At 45.7% G+C, this 19,090-nt stretch overlaps 1 protein-coding gene across 1 annotated transcript in view; it reads left to right on the forward strand.

Moving 5' to 3' along the window:
- Window positions 1-19,090, forward strand: part of PTPRN2 (protein tyrosine phosphatase receptor type N2) — a gene marked incomplete at both ends in the record, with an annotated part of 697,231 nt that overhangs the window by 282,892 nt on the left and 395,249 nt on the right. Inside the window, 2 exons of the mRNA XM_080936716.1 lie at window positions 3,342-3,504; window positions 13,652-14,000. Coding sequence (XP_080792842.1) covers window positions 3,342-3,504; window positions 13,652-14,000 — 512 coding nt within the window. The remainder of the gene's footprint in view (window positions 1-3,341; window positions 3,505-13,651; window positions 14,001-19,090) is intronic.

Here is a 19,090-nt window from a genome sequence, read left to right on the forward strand (position 1 = left end):
CTTAAAGCACCTTTCAAATGCAGCAGTGAACTTTATATCTCCCAGTGACCTGGGATCTGAAGCAGCTTTTCTGTCATAGCTGTGAGAGGAGTCACAGAAGCCAGAGTGGCACATTGGAATGAGTACCCCAAAAGCCACTGAGCACCTTGGACTTACAGCTGCACTAGGGACCTGCGGTTGCACCTTGCTATTTCAATTTCATTCAGAGTCAACTGATTAAACAACATACAATGCATTGTGGGGCCCGTCTATAACTGTAAATGTAATTTGTGGCAGCATAGATGGTCACACACAGGACAGTAGGGAGGAAGCCCACACATTTACTAGACTTGCTTGCTGTAGGTAACCTGAGCTGTGACTGTCACTTACAGGCACCTATAACAGGCTCAGTTACAGGTGAATTCTATGCACTGGAAAGAAACCGCTTAGAATTATGGCTAATGAACCAACGTAAGAAGTGTTTATAATTACAGAAATATCCAGTGAACATTAGCATCAAAGAACCAAGTGAAGAACTCAAGTAGAACAGCTGTAGCATCTCGCAAGCACTATTTGAATTTAGCTGCTTTGTGCCCAGCCCTCGTGATGTTACCTCCTTGCCCAGCAGAGATCTAAGAGACCTGACTGAACCAGGAGGGGCCAGGCCTGAGGTAGGACCAGGGGTAGCCCCTGCTTCAGAAAAGTCATAGCCTCCAGCTGGGAAGTCCCTCCCACCCCTGGGCAGAGGGAGAGAAAAGAGGCAGGTTCGCTCTGCTGGCCTCAGGCTACAGGGAGGAACCAAGAGCCTGCTAGGGACTGGGAGGTATGGAGGCAGGACTACTAGAGGTCTGAGGGAGGTGAGCTAATGATGGCTGACACTGGGGATTTAGGAAGATTTCTGCAGGCAATATGGTGTGGGCAGTCATGTTCCACAGTAGCTCAGAGGATCTGACCTATTTGACTAATCCCCATCTCCTTTCTAGACATAAACAAGGGCTTAATGAATCAAAAGCCCAAAAATAATCAGAATTCAAAGCATTCTGCTAGCATTCCCAGCCACTGGACTCAGTCTGCTAGAGAAGTCTTTGACTCTTATTAGCAGCATGCTTTATGTATATGAGTTTAGTCTTGGCTCGTTGACGAACCCGCCTGCATTTCATCCCACCATCAGAAGGCGTCCTCATTGGTGGAATGGGCAATGAGCACCAGTGTGGAAGACAGAATGCTTAATGCAGCTGCCCACACAGGCTACAAAGCTGATGGGATCTTTCTGGGAGGTACCTGGGAGGAGCCTGAGGTCAGACACTGGTTAATTGGTCAATGTCTTTTTGACATCCCTCCCCTCCCACCCCCACCACAGCATTCCACATGGGTCTTCAAGTTATAGAATCTCTGTCCCATTGTCTGGCTTGTCCTGACCCTGTTCAGTCTCCATGATGCCAACCACTCCGCTTACAGCTGCCTCGGCTCTTGCTGACTTCTAATGTTCGACTGTTCCTGCAAACTATCTGTAGGTTTGCTCTGTCCTCTGCAGTTGTGGGTTCCTTGGCCTTGACCTTGATACTCCTACCCCCTAATCTATCTACAGGGTGAGCCCCACAGCCAAGGTGTTTACAGCTTCAGAATGTTTTTCCTGGACATCTATGGCACAGATGGTAACAGGACCATCTGATTGCAGAGTGGCTGCTGTGCGGAGCCTAGGCACTGCAACAGCATGTCACCAAGTTAGTACTGAGTGTGAAAACAGTCACTCCATAGGTCAGAAGTCATTTATGTGCTTCTCTGTGCTAAAACAAAGATGGGGTGAGCCTGGACCCTGCTGTGGGGGTGGGGGAGGGGTGTCATGCCTGACTCTTCTACACTACCAAGCCATACTCTCTCCTTTTTTTCAGAACTCACAGAATTTTGTAGGGTTTAAAGTACCCTTTGCATTTTCCACAGACTCTCTTTGCTTTTCCGCCATGTCTGCATTGTGTCAGCCCTCTCTCTGGCTGCCTTTCTCAGCACTGCAGATGCTTTTTGGTTTATGTGTAGTTCTGGGGATTGAATCAGGGACCTGAAGTTGGACCAGTGACCTCACAGTCACTGAACTACATCTTTGTCTCTTGAAAACTCCATTTAAGGACATTTACAGTTCATGGCTGATGGATGATGGAGGGTTAATTCTTTCCAGGGTTGTGATGCCTGAGAGATAACCCATATTCCAATAGGACTAGCTGACCCTGCCCTCATACACACACAGGTAGCACTAAGTAGACTCTGAAAGTCTGTTAGGTTAATATTGATGTGATAAAACACCATGAGTGACAGAAACTTGAGAAGGAAATGGTTTATTTCTTTCACAGTCCCGTGGGACAATTCATCATTGGAAGCAGTAAAGGCAGGAACTCAAGTGAGGCAGAAATCTGGAGGCAGGAGCTGATGCAGAGGCCATGGGGAGGCTTACTGGCTTCTCATGGCTTGCTCAGCCTACTTTCTTATAGAAACCAGTACCATCATCCCAGGAATGGCGCCACCTGCAATAGGCTGAGCCTTCCCATACCAATGGGTCACCAAGAAAGTGCCCTACAGGCTTGTCTGCAACCTGATCTTATGGAGGTATTTTCTCAAGTGAGGTTCTCTCAGATGACTCTAGCCTGTGTTGAGTTAACAAAAAATTAACCAATACCGTGACTTTTAAAGAAAAGTAAGCTGGGCAATTTAACCCCAGTGCCTTTAATCCCAGCTCTCAGAGGCAATTGGATCTCTGTGAGCTTGAGGCTAGCCTGGTTTACAGACTTGAGTTCTAGGACAGCCAGGGCTACACAGAGAAACCCTTTCTTTTGAAAAATCGAAATAGAAAGAAAGAAGGAAGAAAGAAAAATTAGTTGAGGAGGGAAAGTAGTGGGGGAATATAAGGTACAGAGTTGTGTGTGGATTTGATAAAAATATGCACGCAGGTATAGAATTCTCATCTTCAATTTGAACAGGAAGGACCTCACTAGGTTATTTGAGCTGACACCAAGCTTTCCATTCCCCTGCCTCAGCTTCTTGAGTTTTACAGTGACAGATCTGAGCCACCTGGCTCAGTAAGAGAGTTCATGCTGCAGGTGCCAGTAGTGGGTGCTTTATGTGCTCCATGTCCATCCATCTCACGTCAGCAATGTCGCAGGACACCGTGGACACTGAGCAGCTCCTCCCAACAGCTTTACTACATCCCACTCACTGGAACATGAGTCCAGGCTCCCTAAGAAACAACACTGGTCAAGGAGATGCCAAGGTGTTGACCATCAGCTCACTGCTGCGGCTGTGCACATAACACACTCCCACCGTCCCCATCTCAGGCTCAGTGTGGTTGAGTCATTGTTCTCTTTGCTTTTCAGGTCCTCACAACAGAATGCAGATAATGAGAAATGGTTCAGTCTGGAGACTGAGGTGGCCCTGGCCAAGACCCTTCGTCGCTATCTGTCCTACCTGGAGCTTCTGTCCCAGAACCCAACGGCAAATGCACACCCCAGGATAGACCATGAGACTCGTCCAGCCAAGGTAGACCTTCAGCCTCCTCCTCATGGCTGGAGTTGTCTTTTACCTGTTTGTATGTTGTTTGTAGGGTTGGACATCTTAGCAGTGTGAGTGGTCTCAGTTCCCAGGCTCTCTGCATGTGTCCTGCTCTGGATAGCTTTAGAAGGATAAGAGCTAGACTTGCCAGTTAAGTCCAAGGTACAAAGGAAGAAACTGGTAAGACTTCTCATTTGGAGGCAAAATCTTTTCCGATTGGGAAGATTATTATGAGTATGGCTGTGAGTGAAATGAATGATTCTTGCTCATTCAGCCAGGATGTTAGAGCGAGCTTGCTTTGGAGACAAGTCACATGTTAAAGGAATCATTAGAACGTCGGTGGGCTTTTAAGGTGTCAAAATATGGTCACCAAGATGTTTTCAGGGGAGCTTGCAAGCAGGCCTCGCCAGGCTTTTAATTACTTTCAAACAGGGGAGGGGGTCCTGGTTTCTAGAAGTCAGTTTGGAGCCTGAGAACCAGCTCACCTCTAAGGGTGAAAGTGGAGATGGCGAACAAGTCAGACTCCCCGGTGTGTGTGGTAGGCCTTTTACAGGCTCAACAGCTCTTTTGAATGAATGTCCACCACGTTACCTCATTGGGCTGTTTTCTGTCTAAGACAATAGTGTGTTGCTAAGCACCGAGGGATGTATGGAATTTCCCTCCTAACCTGCACCAAGGCTTCCTCAGTCCTGAGCTTCCTCCATCCTGATAACACCTATTATATATACATGGCATACTCCTATGCTATGAGCCCAGCACCAGCATCTGACACCTTGAAGGTACCTGAAGCTTTCCACGTGTAGGATGACAGCACCATTTGCTCTACTAGAACAAGGGCTCCTCTGGACAGGTGTCCACAAGAGGCTGCCGGATTTTTCTAGATGTTTCTGTGGGCTCGGGATCCATAAAGATGAGAAGCAGAAGAAGTGCTCACATCCCCCACAGCCCAGAAAGAACAGTTGGCAAGGGGAGCTGGCACTGAGTGTGGCCAGAACACCATGAGACCAGTAGCACTCAGACTATATTGGCCCCTGGGTTCCTTGAAACCACCACACAGCCGAATGACCTCACACCACAGGTAGCCACAACAGTGCCAGTCATGCCTATAACCCAGTCTTTTTTACCCACGGCTCTTATTTCCCTTCAAAAGCAACCCAGTGTGAACCAATGGGCTTTATAGTGATCCGGCTGCGTGGCCATTTCAGAACAGTGGCTTTGGGTTATTCAGAAACCGAGCGCTGGGGGGCACTTCTGGCTTACTCATTTTTCCTTCTGAATTCAGATATCTGCTTCTTCATATTAAATAAAAAATGTGTGAAAGCCCAGAACTCATTATTTTCTGTTGAGTGCTTAAATGAAGAGAGAGCTGAGTCACATTTCTAATGAGCAGCATCTGCACAAAGCACAGAAGTGCAGCAGCAATCCAAGCTGCTGCGGGGCTCCGCAGCCAGCCAGGGACGACGGCTTCTCCCACCCTTCCCATCGGGTGACAGGCTATCTCGGTGGCAATTTAAACTGTAGCCACTGGTGGTGTTTCAACATGCATCCAATTTATAGTGAATTGTTTACAAATCATGTTTTCCCCCCTATGTATCTATCCCAGAGAATCTGACTCCAAGCATGGACAGAATTTTGAATGTATTCTCTTTGAGACTGTTGGACTGAATAGGGAATAGGACTTCCATGCTCCTCCTGATCTAGCATGGCCGGGAGCCACTCTGATGCATGCATCCAGCACACAAGTATAACCAAATCCACACTGCCGCTGTTCCTGTGTTGTTCCTTCTTGCTTTATTGACCAGAGTAGCTCCGGCTTGGTGTCCTTTCAGGTGCTTTGCATAACATTAGCATGCTCCAGTCTTACCCACAGAGCACCATTTCATCCCTATTCCACATGTCACCAAAGAAGGCCAAGCTGAAATTCATTGTTTGCTAATACCATTAATTAATTTATTTTAGAAACTATTTTTGAGAACATATTTAATATAAAGCAACTATAATAGGCTTTGAGAAAGGTAAGAGACCAACCCTGCCCTTCAGAGTTTTCAGTCATTTGATAAAAGAAATACAAGACACAACAATGGAGTTAAGTACAGTAATGGGATAAATATTCAAAGGACATGCGGCAGGACTGGAAAGTGGACCCGGGTGTCCCGAGTGGTAACACAGCTGAAGGTCAACTACCGAACCTGCCTATGCTTTAGGGACCGCTACCCCCACCCATATGGATAATTAGATGAGCTGCTGCTCTGTCCTTTCCAAGAAGCCCCCAAAAGCTAAAGATGCACAGGGTTCTAAGGATTTGGGGTTCTACAAATTGAAGCAGCAGGTAAACCTCCAGAATAGGGAGAGGAGACCCATGGGGAAATCGGGGAGCACCTGTTATATGTAGAGGCTGGTCAAGTGCTAGCTGTGCAAGATGAGCAGGAGCCTCTTCAGAGGACCAGAGAAACCCAACCAGAATCACAGCGTTTGCGAGCACAATGCCGGCACTCAGACCAGGGCAGCTTGGAGATGTGAGAAAGAGGCGTGGATGGGATGGAGGTCTGAACAGCTTAGACTGGCAGCATGAGGATGAAGGGCATCTGTATTCGGAGACTGGATGAAACTTAGAAGCCTGGCTGCCTGTTTTGGTGAGGTGGAAGGCCTGGAACTACAAAATGCCTTAAAAAGTTGAACACACATCTTCCTAGGTTCCAACCACTGCACATCTTCTTAAGAATATATATGTTCATTCAGAATTCACTCTGGAAGTTCTGCGGCAATCTTAAGAGCAGAGAGCAGAACCAGAGCTAACAGAAATGTCTGCCAACATGTGAGCGGGCCGGTGGGACAGAACAGTGAATGAAAAATTAAGACATGCAGCAGCAAGCATTATGGATAAGTCTTGGAGTGAAGAAGAGAGGATACAAAGCAGTGTTGTGGGGGTGTGCAGGGAGAAGAGGGTGGCATTTTTGCACAGGCAGCAAGTTTCTTATGACCACAAGCTTCAGAATTCTTGTCGTGTGGATGGTTTTATGGGACAATGCCTGTGTGGAAGCAAATCTCTGCACACTTTGTGTGCTGGTAGTTCACTGGTAAAGATGAAAAGAGGAACCCAGAGTGAAATGTGTGAACCATTTTGAACAGATACTTTATTTAAGAAAAAATATACAAAGGGTCAATGTGTTCCATGTACAAAAGGCATCAAGGGTGTTCAGTGTTGGGGTTGGGGGGATGGATCCATGGTGAAGAGAGCACTTGTTGCTCTTGCGGAGGACCCAGGTTCAGCTCCTAGTACCCACATGGCAGCTTACAACTATCCATCAACTTAGTTCCAGGGGTCCAATGCTCTCTTCTAGCCTCCAAGGGCACAGGAAACACATATGCTCACACACACATGCACAAACACACACATGCACACACAAACATGCATGCGCACACACATGCACATGTACACCTGCAGGCACTCATGCACACACAAAATAAAAGTAAATAAATGTTTAAAACACTGTTCAGTGTCACTGGCTGAGGAAATGTGGTGATGTTGAAGAACCATTACTTCAGATGCACTGGCCCGGCTAAAACAAGGACAAGGTATCACATTCTGGGCAGTCATCAGGAGAGGATACATGGATATAATCAAAATATATTATATAAATATGTCAACATTTAAAGGATAACTGAAAAGATAAAAATTATGATGTCAGCTGTGCTGAGGATGTGCAGTTGATACATCCCTGCTCAGGAGAGTAACAACTGCTACAACATGACTTGGTTGTTTCTTCTGGGTAGGATTGTTCATTCTGAGACCTACAACTCTACTCCATATGTCCACAAGATCAAGACTCATATGCTAAGGTGGGCATAGTGGCATCTGTCTGTGATCCCAGAATGTGGAAATTGGAGATGGGAGAATCAGAAGTTTAAGATCATCCTCAGTTACATAGCATGCCAGCTGAGGATCAAGACCTTGTGTCGCACAAGTGTGTGTGTGTGTGTGTGTGTGTGTGTGTGTGTGTGTGTAAGCAAAGACTGGTGCCTCATGGCAGATTCACAGATGTTACCTAGCCAGAAATAATATGCATGTCTACCACAGGCCACTTTGCAGCCAACCATGTCTGAAGAGGTGCCTCGTGGGAGGCAGTGTTTGGGGATGTATCTTCTGTCTTTGTTGTCAGCACAGATCTAAGGCTGGACAGCAGTTTGCATTCGCGCCATGATGTTCATTTGACTTTTATTTTTTAAACTTGTTCCTGCTCTCATTAGTGTTTCTCTGACTGTTGATTTGCAGGAGACTCTGTGACACTGTCCCCAAGCTAGCTGATGTCCTTACACTCTTGTAGACCTAAGTGCTGTCTTCACAGTTTTAGGGAGCTCTCCACTGGCTTAGTGCTATCCTAACAAGCAGGGGGAGCTGTCCCTGGTCCAAGGTGCTGCTTTTCCACATTCTGGGAGCTGTCTTAGGCTAGGTACTACCTTCAACCCACAGAGTGGTGCCTAAAACAGTCAGGAATCTGGAGCCCACAGTTCCTTTGTGTCATTTTTTACTTCCTCCTATCTGCCAGTTGCCTACTCCCCACCAAACACCACAGAGACAGTGAGCTCTCTGCACAAGCATCCCATGATATAGAAGGTCAGGAGGGCTCATGAGACAATAAAATTACCCACATTGTTCCCATGTACAATGACAGCCACGAGTAGCTTCTGAGGATTCATGCTCAGGTCTTGCCTCTCTGCTTTCTCCTTGCTGCAGGCAGCTGAATTCCTTTTCCCGCTGTCAGGTATAGCTGACCTGCTGGAAGAAGAGGCTAGCAGTAAATGCATAATCCATCAAAGACAAAGATGCCCACCTTTAGATGAGAGAGGCCATGCCATTTTCAGAATGGTATGGCCACAGGCTAAAAATGTCACTTTCAAACAGTTACTTGCTAATAGAGCTGAATTCACAGCCCCGGAATTTTTGTCAGGCATGATCTTGATTTTTGTTTAATCCTCAAACCAAAGTCACAAAATTTCATTTTCAAACCTAGCTGATTTCTTTTTTCATACTAGTCTATCAGAGAAAAAATGCTTTGTCGGTATGCAGTAAGACCCTGTGGCCCCAGCTCTGCCACCTCATACTGTGAATGTCTCATCTGCTTGTCTGAGGGATGAGGTGACTGTGTCTCATCCAGAGACAGAAGAGGATTTGAAAGAGTAAGGACGGACAACCCAGGGAAGCTAGGCAGTCAGTCTGTAAAGCCATGGTGCTTTGTGGTTTTTCTCCTGCTGCCTGTGACCTGGCTGTCCAGTGAAGTGTGGGGAGCTTCCCTAGCTTTGTTCTTATTTTGTAGTAGGCTGCAGGTGCTGAAGGGGAGAAGGCAAAGTGTAAGGTAGACCATAGCAGAATGAATGGGATGTAGCATTCTTATATGTAGCATGCAAGACGTAGCCGCACCTATGTTATGTGTCTCTTCCTTTTAGATGAATTCGGAACCTATAGATTAATTCATCTGCAGAGGCCCAGGTCAGAGTCCACCTACACAGTCCCACTTCACTTTCTATGGGATTATGTGACCCTCAGTTTACCGTCTAGTGGCCCTACAACTTCACAGGCTTGTGAAATGCAAGCATTGTGAGCACTTGTTTCTCCTAGTTGAGTGCCACCATCTCCACAACAAAATACAACAGCACGGGGAGACTTCTTTCTTTTCCTGAAGGCTGGAGTACTACAGCCCCATAATTCATGCTGGTAGAAAGAGCCACACACAGTAGGTGCTACAAAACCAGAACCCTGCTGGAAATGGATAACACTGGATGTTGAGATATAAATCAGAGAGTCAAGTATAAAGAGACAGGGAGGAAAGAGATAGGTCTAGGCAGACCTGCAAACACAAAGGTGCACAAAGATGCAGAGACTGAGACATACACAGAGAGGTAGAGAGAGGTGGAACAGACAGGTGGAGAAAGATAGGCAGACAGACATAGAGATCTATGACAAACTGAGAAAGTGACAGAAGAGCAAAACACCATTCTCCACTTCCCATGGCTTCTACCAGTGATCAGTGCTGGGTGGCTGGTACCTCCCTTCACTCCCTTGGCAACCAGAGATCCAGCGTGTCATGCTATAAGGCCATCTCATTAAGAAGCTTTGGGCATGACCCTTCCCCCACTGTTATGTCAGGCCAGAGGCAATATCTTGATCAACATGACTGTCAACACTGGAGAAGTTGTGTGTTACGTGGTCAATGGTGTCTTGATTTGATTTTCCTGGTTTGTTATGAATCCTTGGCACAAGAGAATATCTGATTAGCTGAATGGTCAGTCTGCTGATGAGAGTCTTTGTCTATACAAATTATCCTATGGGACTCTCAGAGCCTCTGGGCCTTTCTGTCAGTTTGAACAATAGCTATACAAAGGAATTGGGTAGAGGCTCTAAGAGAGGCACACTGGTCTAAGAAGGAGGCTCGACATCACCTCTATCACTGTAGCCTGAAAATCTAACAGCAAGGGAGCTCCTGTTAGACAACCTGGGGAGACGGACAAATGAGGCAGGCTTCAGCTCTGACCTGCCACCCTGAATGCAATCACTTCAGTCCAGAGAGTATTGCTATTCTAAACCTCTCTGTAGTGCGATGTTACTTAGCCATTGGTTTCTCCAACCTAGCTTGTTTGTTAATCTTCAAGCTGTTTGAAGGGCCATGTTAGAGTTATCCTTTTCACCAGAATGGTACCAGAAGGTCAATACATAGTGGCAGGAGCAAGAGAAGCTGCTGCTGATAGTACAGATGCTGTGGTGCTGAGAATGCTGATCTGTATGGAGTGATGCTCAGAGCTGAGATGCTGTCGATGGTGCTGGGATGCTGCTGCTGGTGGTGAGGATGCTGCTGATGGTGAGGATGCTGCTGGTGGTGAAGATGCTGCTGCTGGTGGTGAGGATGCTGCTGGTGGTGAGGATGCTGCTGATGGTGAGGATGCCAGGATAATGGCATCACCACATTCCTCCTCAGAGTCCTCTGCTAAGCTAGACAATTTACCATTCACTTCTCTAATCTTCAAATCCACTTCCAAAAAAGGGAGCTTTTTTTTTCCTTCTCCTGGTTTTCAGGTGGTAAAAGTACAGCTCAAGAAATCAGAGCTGTGTAGTGCACAGAGCTATGTCAGCAGGAGCACTCACCTTCACCATATTTCCTGTGTTCATGTTTCCCTCACTGTGGTGAGTGGCTCTGCCTTTTCCTATGAAGTGATAGTTGGGTAAGGTGTGTGCCTAGAGGAAAGTCCTGCTAAGTCCCAGAGAATCCTGGGAATAGTCTCAGCTGCACCCCAACTGGGTCATCTATATGTTTGGAATGAGCGACTGGGATACTGGGAACCAACATTTTCTGTGATTTTTTTCAGTCTCCCATTTGTGCTATATGTTAAAATGTTCTTTCCTCCTCTTCCCCTTAATTTGAGTCAGAGGCTAAACACTGAAAGCAGATTGTCCGTCCCAGCCTGCTGCACAGATGTTGGACTAAGCCTGGTGTCTCTGCCTGGAGCTGTCCAATATGGGGTGCTAATTAGAGGTCTTCTGAGTGGAGCCGTCAGGCTGCATCAGAGAGAGGAGAGAAAGCCTGCTGCAGGCACATTAATGAGCATTCGGATGTGGGCCCAGCCTCCGGTGCAGTGACCTGACCCGGTGTGTAGACCATCTTCTGGAGAGGAGTAGCAGAGCCTATGCTGATTCCTTCACCTGATTCATGGGGAATTGCTTGGTGGTATTCTTGCTTGCAAGCCCCTCCTCTCTCTCTCTCTCTCTCTCTCTCTCTCTCTCTCTCTCTCTCTCTCTCTCTCTCTCTCTCTCTCTCTCTCCTCTCTCACATACACACACAAAACCAGTTAGATGATAGAGTTATGCCGTTTTGCAAACAATAACATCAGCAGAAAAAAAAAAACTGAAGAAGTAATGTTGAAACTCCTTTGTCAGAAGGAACGACTTTCAAAAGGCGCAGTGATCTATCTGTTCAAGTTCCTTCACGGGAGCTACAATTGGACCATATCAAACATTTTCCAACTTTCAGCTTCCTGTAGGAAAACTTGCTCCTTGGACTGGGAAAAAGACTTGGTCACCCTAACTCTAACCCTGTGCATCAGGACCTGAACTCAGATGCCCAGCACCCATGTAAAAGCCAGACATGATGACACAGTCCAAAGAAGAACAGGAAGACACAGGAGTGCCCTTGAGGATTTTAGGCCAGCTAGCCTTGCCACATTAGTGAGGTCCATGTTCAGGGGAAATTTTTGTCTCAAAATACCAAACTGGATAATGATAGAAGGCATGTGGTACTAACTTCTGGTCTCCATATGCACAGGCACATATGTATACACTCAGAGACATGATCTCTTCTTTCCCCTCTTCTCTCTCTCTGTCTCTCTCTCTGTGTGTGTCTGTCTGTCTCTGACTCTGTCTCTTCCTCCTCCTCTCACTCTTGCTCTTACTCCCTCTTGCTTGGACATTACCACATGCACGAGTCGAAGCTACTTGTATTTGTGGCTGCAAGTCCCACCCAGAGCTATTTCCCTTAACTTAGATAGATCATGTACTCCAAGCATCAAGGCAAATGATACCAGTGAATGCAGTTTGAAGGTATGTGTGCGCGCATGTGTGTGTGCGTGCGTGTGTGTGTGTGTGTGTGTGTGAGAGAGAGAGAGAGAGAGAAAGAGAGAGAGAGAGAGAGAGAGAGAGACAGAGAGAGAGAGAGAGAGAGAGAGAGAGAGAGAGCGCACCTTGGACCTTCCCCACCATCAAGGCATCTCCCAGTAGGCTTCCAGAACAACTTTTTTTGTTCTGCTGCTCTCAAAATTGGAATGTACTGTGTATTTCCAAGGAATGCTGATAGGGTCACTTGTCAGAGTAGAATAATGAGATGTCTAGCATTTCATACCATGCTGATGTAATGAATCTTCACCATTCTAGTGGCAGAAAGCACAGAACAGACATATTCTCCTGAAAACCCCTGATCCAAGGGGTCATGCCAAGTAGAGAACAAACTAGTGGGTAACTGCAGTATGAGCTGATGTGCTCCAGCAACGTTGCTGTACAGCACAGAAAGAGTAGTATTGAGACTCACTTCAGTGGATACTCAGAACAGGGGAAGCAAGGGGCTGCAGACAAGGAAGGCACTTGGAGCCTCTGTCAAAAGGGAGGTGTGTTTATAAGAGAGATGTTCACCCGAGTCACAGAGAACACCCACACAAGCAGCAGACTCTGGTATTTCTCCAGCAAAGATGTACAAATGGCCATTGAGTGTAAGATTTCTCAACATCAGTAGCCACCAGAGGAATGCAAACCAAACAGCCACAAAACATGATGAGACGGTACTTTCCAGTCACAAAGATGGCTGATAAAAGTACTATAGGAACAATAAAGGACAGCACTGAGGAGACTCCCAGCCCCATTCTTTGGTAGGGCTGCAAAAGGAGGTGGTATCTTTTGCAGTGTTAAATATAATAATAATATGATAATGTGACCCTAAAATGACCCTATGAATTCATGTCTTAGACTTGTGCACAAGGGAGCCAGTGTGTGTCCATCTTTCAGACTTGGCAGCAAACAGTTATCTAACAGCTTTATTCAAAGCAGCAGAGTGGAAGACTGCCTGGATGTCCACCATGTGGTCCATGAATGAGCAGAATGTGGTGACAATACAGAGAGGAGACTCACTCTGCCCAAAACAGGAGGAAGGGGGACCTTGGCACATGCCACGAAGTAGGCCAGATGCAAGTGGGTACGCGCTAGGAGGGTCCATTTACAGAGATGCCTGCAGAGGAACAAGCTCTCAGGTGCATAAAGTCAAACTGGTTTCCTGAGGTGCTGAGAGAAGGTGGGCACCTGCACAACGTTCTGATGATGGAATGCTATGGGATTATTTAGTGGCGATGCTTGCATATCTGTGAGCACACTAAAACCACAGGATTGTGGGATGGCCTGCTGCATCTCTAGAAAGGGCTACATCAAAACCATTGCCACAGTAACTAAGACGTGTGGAGCCTGGCCTGTGAACATCAATCATATGTCAGAATCATATGTCAGAGAATTTCTGCCACTGGGCCATTTATGTAGAGCCCAGGCCTCTTGAGCATGGGAGGGTGATGGTGAAGACCTAACTTAACGTTATCTCCCCTTTCCCTCTAGGGTGAGGACTCCTCCCCCGAGAACATCCTGACCTACGTGGCCCGCACGTCAGCATTGACCTATCCTCCTGCAACCCAGGTCAAATATCCTGATAACCTTCTGCGGCCCCTTAGCCGGCTCCAGCCAGATGAGCTCAGCCCCAAGGTAGATGGCGACATAGACAAACAGAAGCTGATTGCAGCCCTGGGTGCCTACACCTCGCAGAGGCCTCCTGGAGAAACTGACCCAGAGCCACGGTATCTTTTACACAGTCCTGTGAGAGCACCAAGACCCTTCTCGGCACCTGCTTTGTCTCAAAGATGGCCTCCCCTTCCTGGAGACTCCAAAGACTCCCCGAGCATGAGCGATGGTGAGCATTTTGGTGGCCTTATCTCGCCGCATCGATGGTTTCTTCCTGGAGGCTATTTCTATCACATGCCTCCTGTAGACACAGTGTGACACCTCTGTGGGTTGTTATGTGGGTTCAGGGTCTCATTGCAGAGAGGAATCCTGCCATGGGACACCCACAATAGCTGGGGAAGAGGCAAGTGCTCGGGGTGTAGATGACCGGCTTGGCTCTTTATAAGGCTGAACCTTGGACTCTGTCGTCTGTTGTACAGCACAGACTAGGAATGCTGCCAGGTGTTCCATACTGTGACATTCCAGGTGGCCACCTTTATGGCTAACCCTACGATATGGTTAGGTTGTTGCTCCTCAGAGGTATTCAGTCTACAGCTAGTACCACCCACAACGCAATGGGGTATAGTACAGACCTCAATGTAGCCCTTATTAGCTCTGTGGTTTTCAGTCTCATGGTAACAGTGGTGAATTTGGGTGGCTGTCTGTAAGGCACATATTTCTGAGGATGGCAGCTTAGGGGCTTGCTGGATCCTGCTCCTTTATAGCTCACAGAATGTTCTGGTCCTTTTGCTTTCTAATAACCTTTCTCTAAGACCATCTCAAAGCAGACATATTATGCTGTGCCTCTACCTATAGAGACACGTAGATTCTACAGCTAATCAGGTAGCACCCCAAGGGGTCAACCGAGGACCACTGTGGCAGCTCTTTGTCAGCTCTGAGCAAAGCCCAGTTTTTATTGACAGTCCTGGTTCTCTGCTTTTCAGACAGGCAGCCCCATTCCCACATTCTCCTTGCCTATTCAAACATTGTTAACATTTTCAGGAAGGCAGTTACCACATGGCCATTAAGAATGGTCCCTTATCATTGCTGATTTAGGGATGGCCTGCATGGAGCAGGTGGTGTGCCCGCTAGAGATGCACGTACACAGAGATCCTGCATACACACTCTGTGTTTGCTGACCTTTCCCCGCAGGACTGTGCCCGTGCTGGCGTTCCTGCCGTTTTAAACAGCAGAACTTTGAGGGACCCCTTATCTTGAGCACGTGGTTCTCTGCAACCCCCACCCCCAGCTCTCAGACTCTCTTAACTGGCTCACTTGCCAGCACAGTCTGCATGGCTTTCTGTCTTGCATATAGATGGTGAACTTGGTCCTTGACCATCACTCAGCAGATGTGCTGAGGGGAGATGCCCAGGCCTTCTCTGTGTCCCCTGCTGTCTCTCCTCTATGGTTAGATAGGGTCCTATGCTTCCCTCGGATTCCCCTTTTCTATTTCCTTTCCTCTCTTCCACAACCTCAAAAATAACAATTCTGTTTATTGCTGGACTCTGCCATAGTGATTAGCACTGAGCAAAGGGAGATGCCAGTTTTTCTACCAGTGGATGAAAATCTAACTGGAAAATGGGATGCGTGTGGATATACTGCCCCTGTCTATGGTTTCCGTGGTTCTGCCGCTTGCCCAGTGTGCAGGCTACTTTCTCGGGCTGCTGTACATATGTCCTTCTTAACCTCAGTGTATGCTTTAAAAAGCACCACATAAAATGCTACACACACACACACACACACACACACACACACACGAACTGGGCGGGGAACCCTATGCTGTGCTGTGTGGCAGGGAACCTTTGCATGTCACAGCAGCTTCGGCACATAGCCTGGGTCCCCACACTTCTACATGCCCACCCTTCTCACATGATTTGAACTGAACTCAGTCACTGTTACCGTACCTGCCCAGACTTCGGGCATAAACAGATAAGGACAGGTGTAGTCCCAACCACAATGACACCACTACCCATGAGGATTAGCAGTGACAGGGCCACAGAGCGTCTTCTCAGGGCTCACCTTTCCCAGCTGTGTCATGGCTCTCATAACAGGACCTGTGCAGGCCTTTGGGCTTCCAGAAACATCTAGGGTTTTCCAAGTCCTAATCTGCAGTTGTTTTTCTCAGAAGCCGGGTCAGTTTTATGAAGGAGTTTATCGTATTACAGATTTTTGCTGATTGTATCCCAGTGATGTTTAACTCACTTCTGCTCTGTGCCTGGCACATGACTATTCCTGTTTGACCTTAGTGAGGGGATTTGTGGGAGTTCTCTGTACTTCTGGGTGGTACCTACTACCTGGCCCTTGTCTCTTTTAAGCTTGCTGATGGGTTGGGTCACCTCGCCCTTATGGCAGGCTTTGGTTCTACCATTTATATACAGCTCATGGACTGGAAAGCTTCTTAGTCCCTTGGTTTTCTGATTCCATCCTAGAAAAATCACTCCAACCCAATCCTCTCCTTAAAATATTCAAGTGAATATGTAGTGAGCGTCCCTCACCCCCGTTGTGGCCCATGGGCTCAGTGAAGGCAGGGCACCCTGCTCTCCCTTTGTGTCCTGGGACTAGCTTGGGCCATTGTACTGTTTGCAGGTAAATGAATGAATGGACACATCTGCAAATTATCCCTGTGTTGCCCACTTAAGCTTCAAAAGCTGTGCTGTCATCAACTTCACTTTCCAGGAGAGAAAAAAAAATACCTTAGAGGTTAATGGTACCCAAACAAACATTTGGATCACTTCAGGGTAAGCTGGATTCATCAAGAGCCAGCTGCCTAAATATCAACAAAACACTATTCAGTTTTCTTTCTTTGTTTTAGTAACATAAACTTTATTCACTTTTATTTACATTGTCTGGGGACTATGTATGTGACCATTCCCTATGTCAGTGTTTCTTGTTGGATAGTTTCTGCTTTGGGCCTTTATGCAAAAACAATTTCCTGTTTTCTCAGCCAGTGTAGCAGTTGGTCTTGAGTAGAATTTATTTTTCCTGTGCATAGCATCAGACGAACCAGTGTGCTTGACTTTATACCTCCATTCTCGCTTGAGTTTTATTGATTTCACTGCTTTAGAGTACAATATGTTTTAAATTTATTTTCCATTTTAGCCATCCAAATCACAGTAGTGTTTAATGTATTTTTTGAACTTTCATTCTCTTTCATTTGGTTATGATTCTGCCAGATTATCCAGCACAAACAATTCTACAGTATCTGAACTTTCATTCTCTTTCATTTGGTTATGATTCTGCCAGATTATCCAGCACAAACAATTCTACAGTAATCACTGCTCTTCTATGTTATTTTTAAAATTTTTTCCCTTGCAGCTTTATTTTTTAAAGAAAGGGGGATACGTTTACAGATTTTAAAAGGTATTTTGGCATAACATCATATGATTATTTTTGTCAGTACTTAATTTTTTTAGAGGTTTGATAGCATGCATAGAAATCCTACTAGTTACCATAAGCATGAAGAACATGTAGGACAGAATGTAATGTGGAAACAGATTTCTTGTTGGGTATAGATTAAGCATAATGATCTGTGAATACCAAAAATTGCCACAAGGCTATTATCTTAGATATTGAATTATTAATAATTTGAGATCCAGGTGTACCACACTCTGAGAGGGTGCTTTCATTTATTTTTTTTCTAAAAAGGACTGAGGCTTTCTTTTTCTGGCATTTGTTTTTCTTGAGCTTCCTATAGTCTGTGTGTTGTTTCTGGGTGTTCAGAGCTCTCTGGGGTTAGTATCCAATTATCAGTGACTGCATATTATGTCTGTTATTTTGTGACTGGGTTACCTCACTCAAGATGATATTCTCTAGATGCATCCATTTTCCTAGGAATTTTATAAAGTCATTGTTTCTGATAGCTGAGTAGTACTCCATTGTATAAATATACCACAATTTTTGTATCCACTCATCTAATAAAGAACATCTGGGTTCTTTCTAGCTTCTGGATATTATAAATAGGGCTGCTATAAACATTGTGGTGCAGGTGTCTTTACTGTATGTTGGAGCATCTCTGGAGTATATGCCCAGAAGTGGAATAACTGGGTCTTCAGGTAGTACTATGTCTAATTTTCTGAGGAACGGCCAGATTGATGTCTAGAGTGGTTGTACTAGTTTACAATCCCACCAAGAGTGGAGAAGTGTTCTACTTTCTCCACATCCTTTCCAGCATCTGCTGTCATCTGAATTTTTTATCTTAACCGTTCTGATTGGTGTGAGGTGGAATCTCAGGGTTGTTTTGGTTTACATTTCCCTGATGGCTAAGGATGTTGAGCACTTCCTTAGATGTTTCTCAGCCCTTCGATATTCCTCAATTGAAAACTTTTTGTTTAGCTCTATACCCTATTTTTTAATATTGTTGCTTTATTCTCTGGTGTCTAACTTCTTGGGTTCTTTGTATACCTTGGATATTAGGCCTCTATCAGATGTGGGGTTGGTAAAGATCTTTTCCCAATCTGTTGAATTTTTTGTTTTGTTTTCTTGACAGTGTCCTTAGCGTTATAGAAATTTTGCAATCTCATTAAGTCCCATTTGTCAATCATTGACCTTAGAGCTTGAGCCACTGGTGTTCTGTTCAGAAAATTTTCTCCTGTTCCTATGTGTTCTAAGGTTTTCCCTACACTCTCATCTAATAGTTTCAGTGTATCTGGCTTAATGTGGAGATCTTTGATCCACTTGCACTTGAGCTTTGTACAAGGAGATAAGAAAGGGTCTATTTTCATTCTTCTGCATGCTGAGTGCCAGTTGAACCAACACCATTTGTTAAATAGGCTGTCCTTTTCCCATAGAATGTTTACAACTCCTTTGTCAAAAATCAAGTGACCATATGTGTGCGGATTCATTTCTGGATCTTCTATTCTATTCAATTGATCCATGTGTCTATCTCTGTACCAGTACCATGCAGTTTTTAACACAATTGCCTTGTAACATAGCTTGAGGTCAGAGATGGTGATTCCCTCAGATGTTTTATTGTTGTTGAGGATGGATTTCACTATTCTAGGTTTTTTGTTATTCCAGATGAAATTGTACGTTGCTCTTTTCAACTCAATGAATAATTGAGTTGGTATTTTGATGGGGATTGCATTGAATCTGTAGATTTTTTTTGAGAAGATGGCCATTTTTAAAATGTTGATCCTTCCAATCCATGAGCATGGGAGATCTTTCCAGTTTCTGAGATCTTCCTCGATTTCCTTCTTCAGAGATTTGAAGTTCTTGTAATACAGGTCCTTCACTTGCATAGTTAGTCACACCAAGGTATTTCATGTTCTTTGTGACTATTGT

This window comes from Micromys minutus (genome assembly GCF_963924665.1).
Source record: "Micromys minutus genome assembly, chromosome: 1".
In the NCBI taxonomy this organism is placed as follows: domain Eukaryota; kingdom Metazoa; phylum Chordata; class Mammalia; order Rodentia; family Muridae; genus Micromys; species Micromys minutus.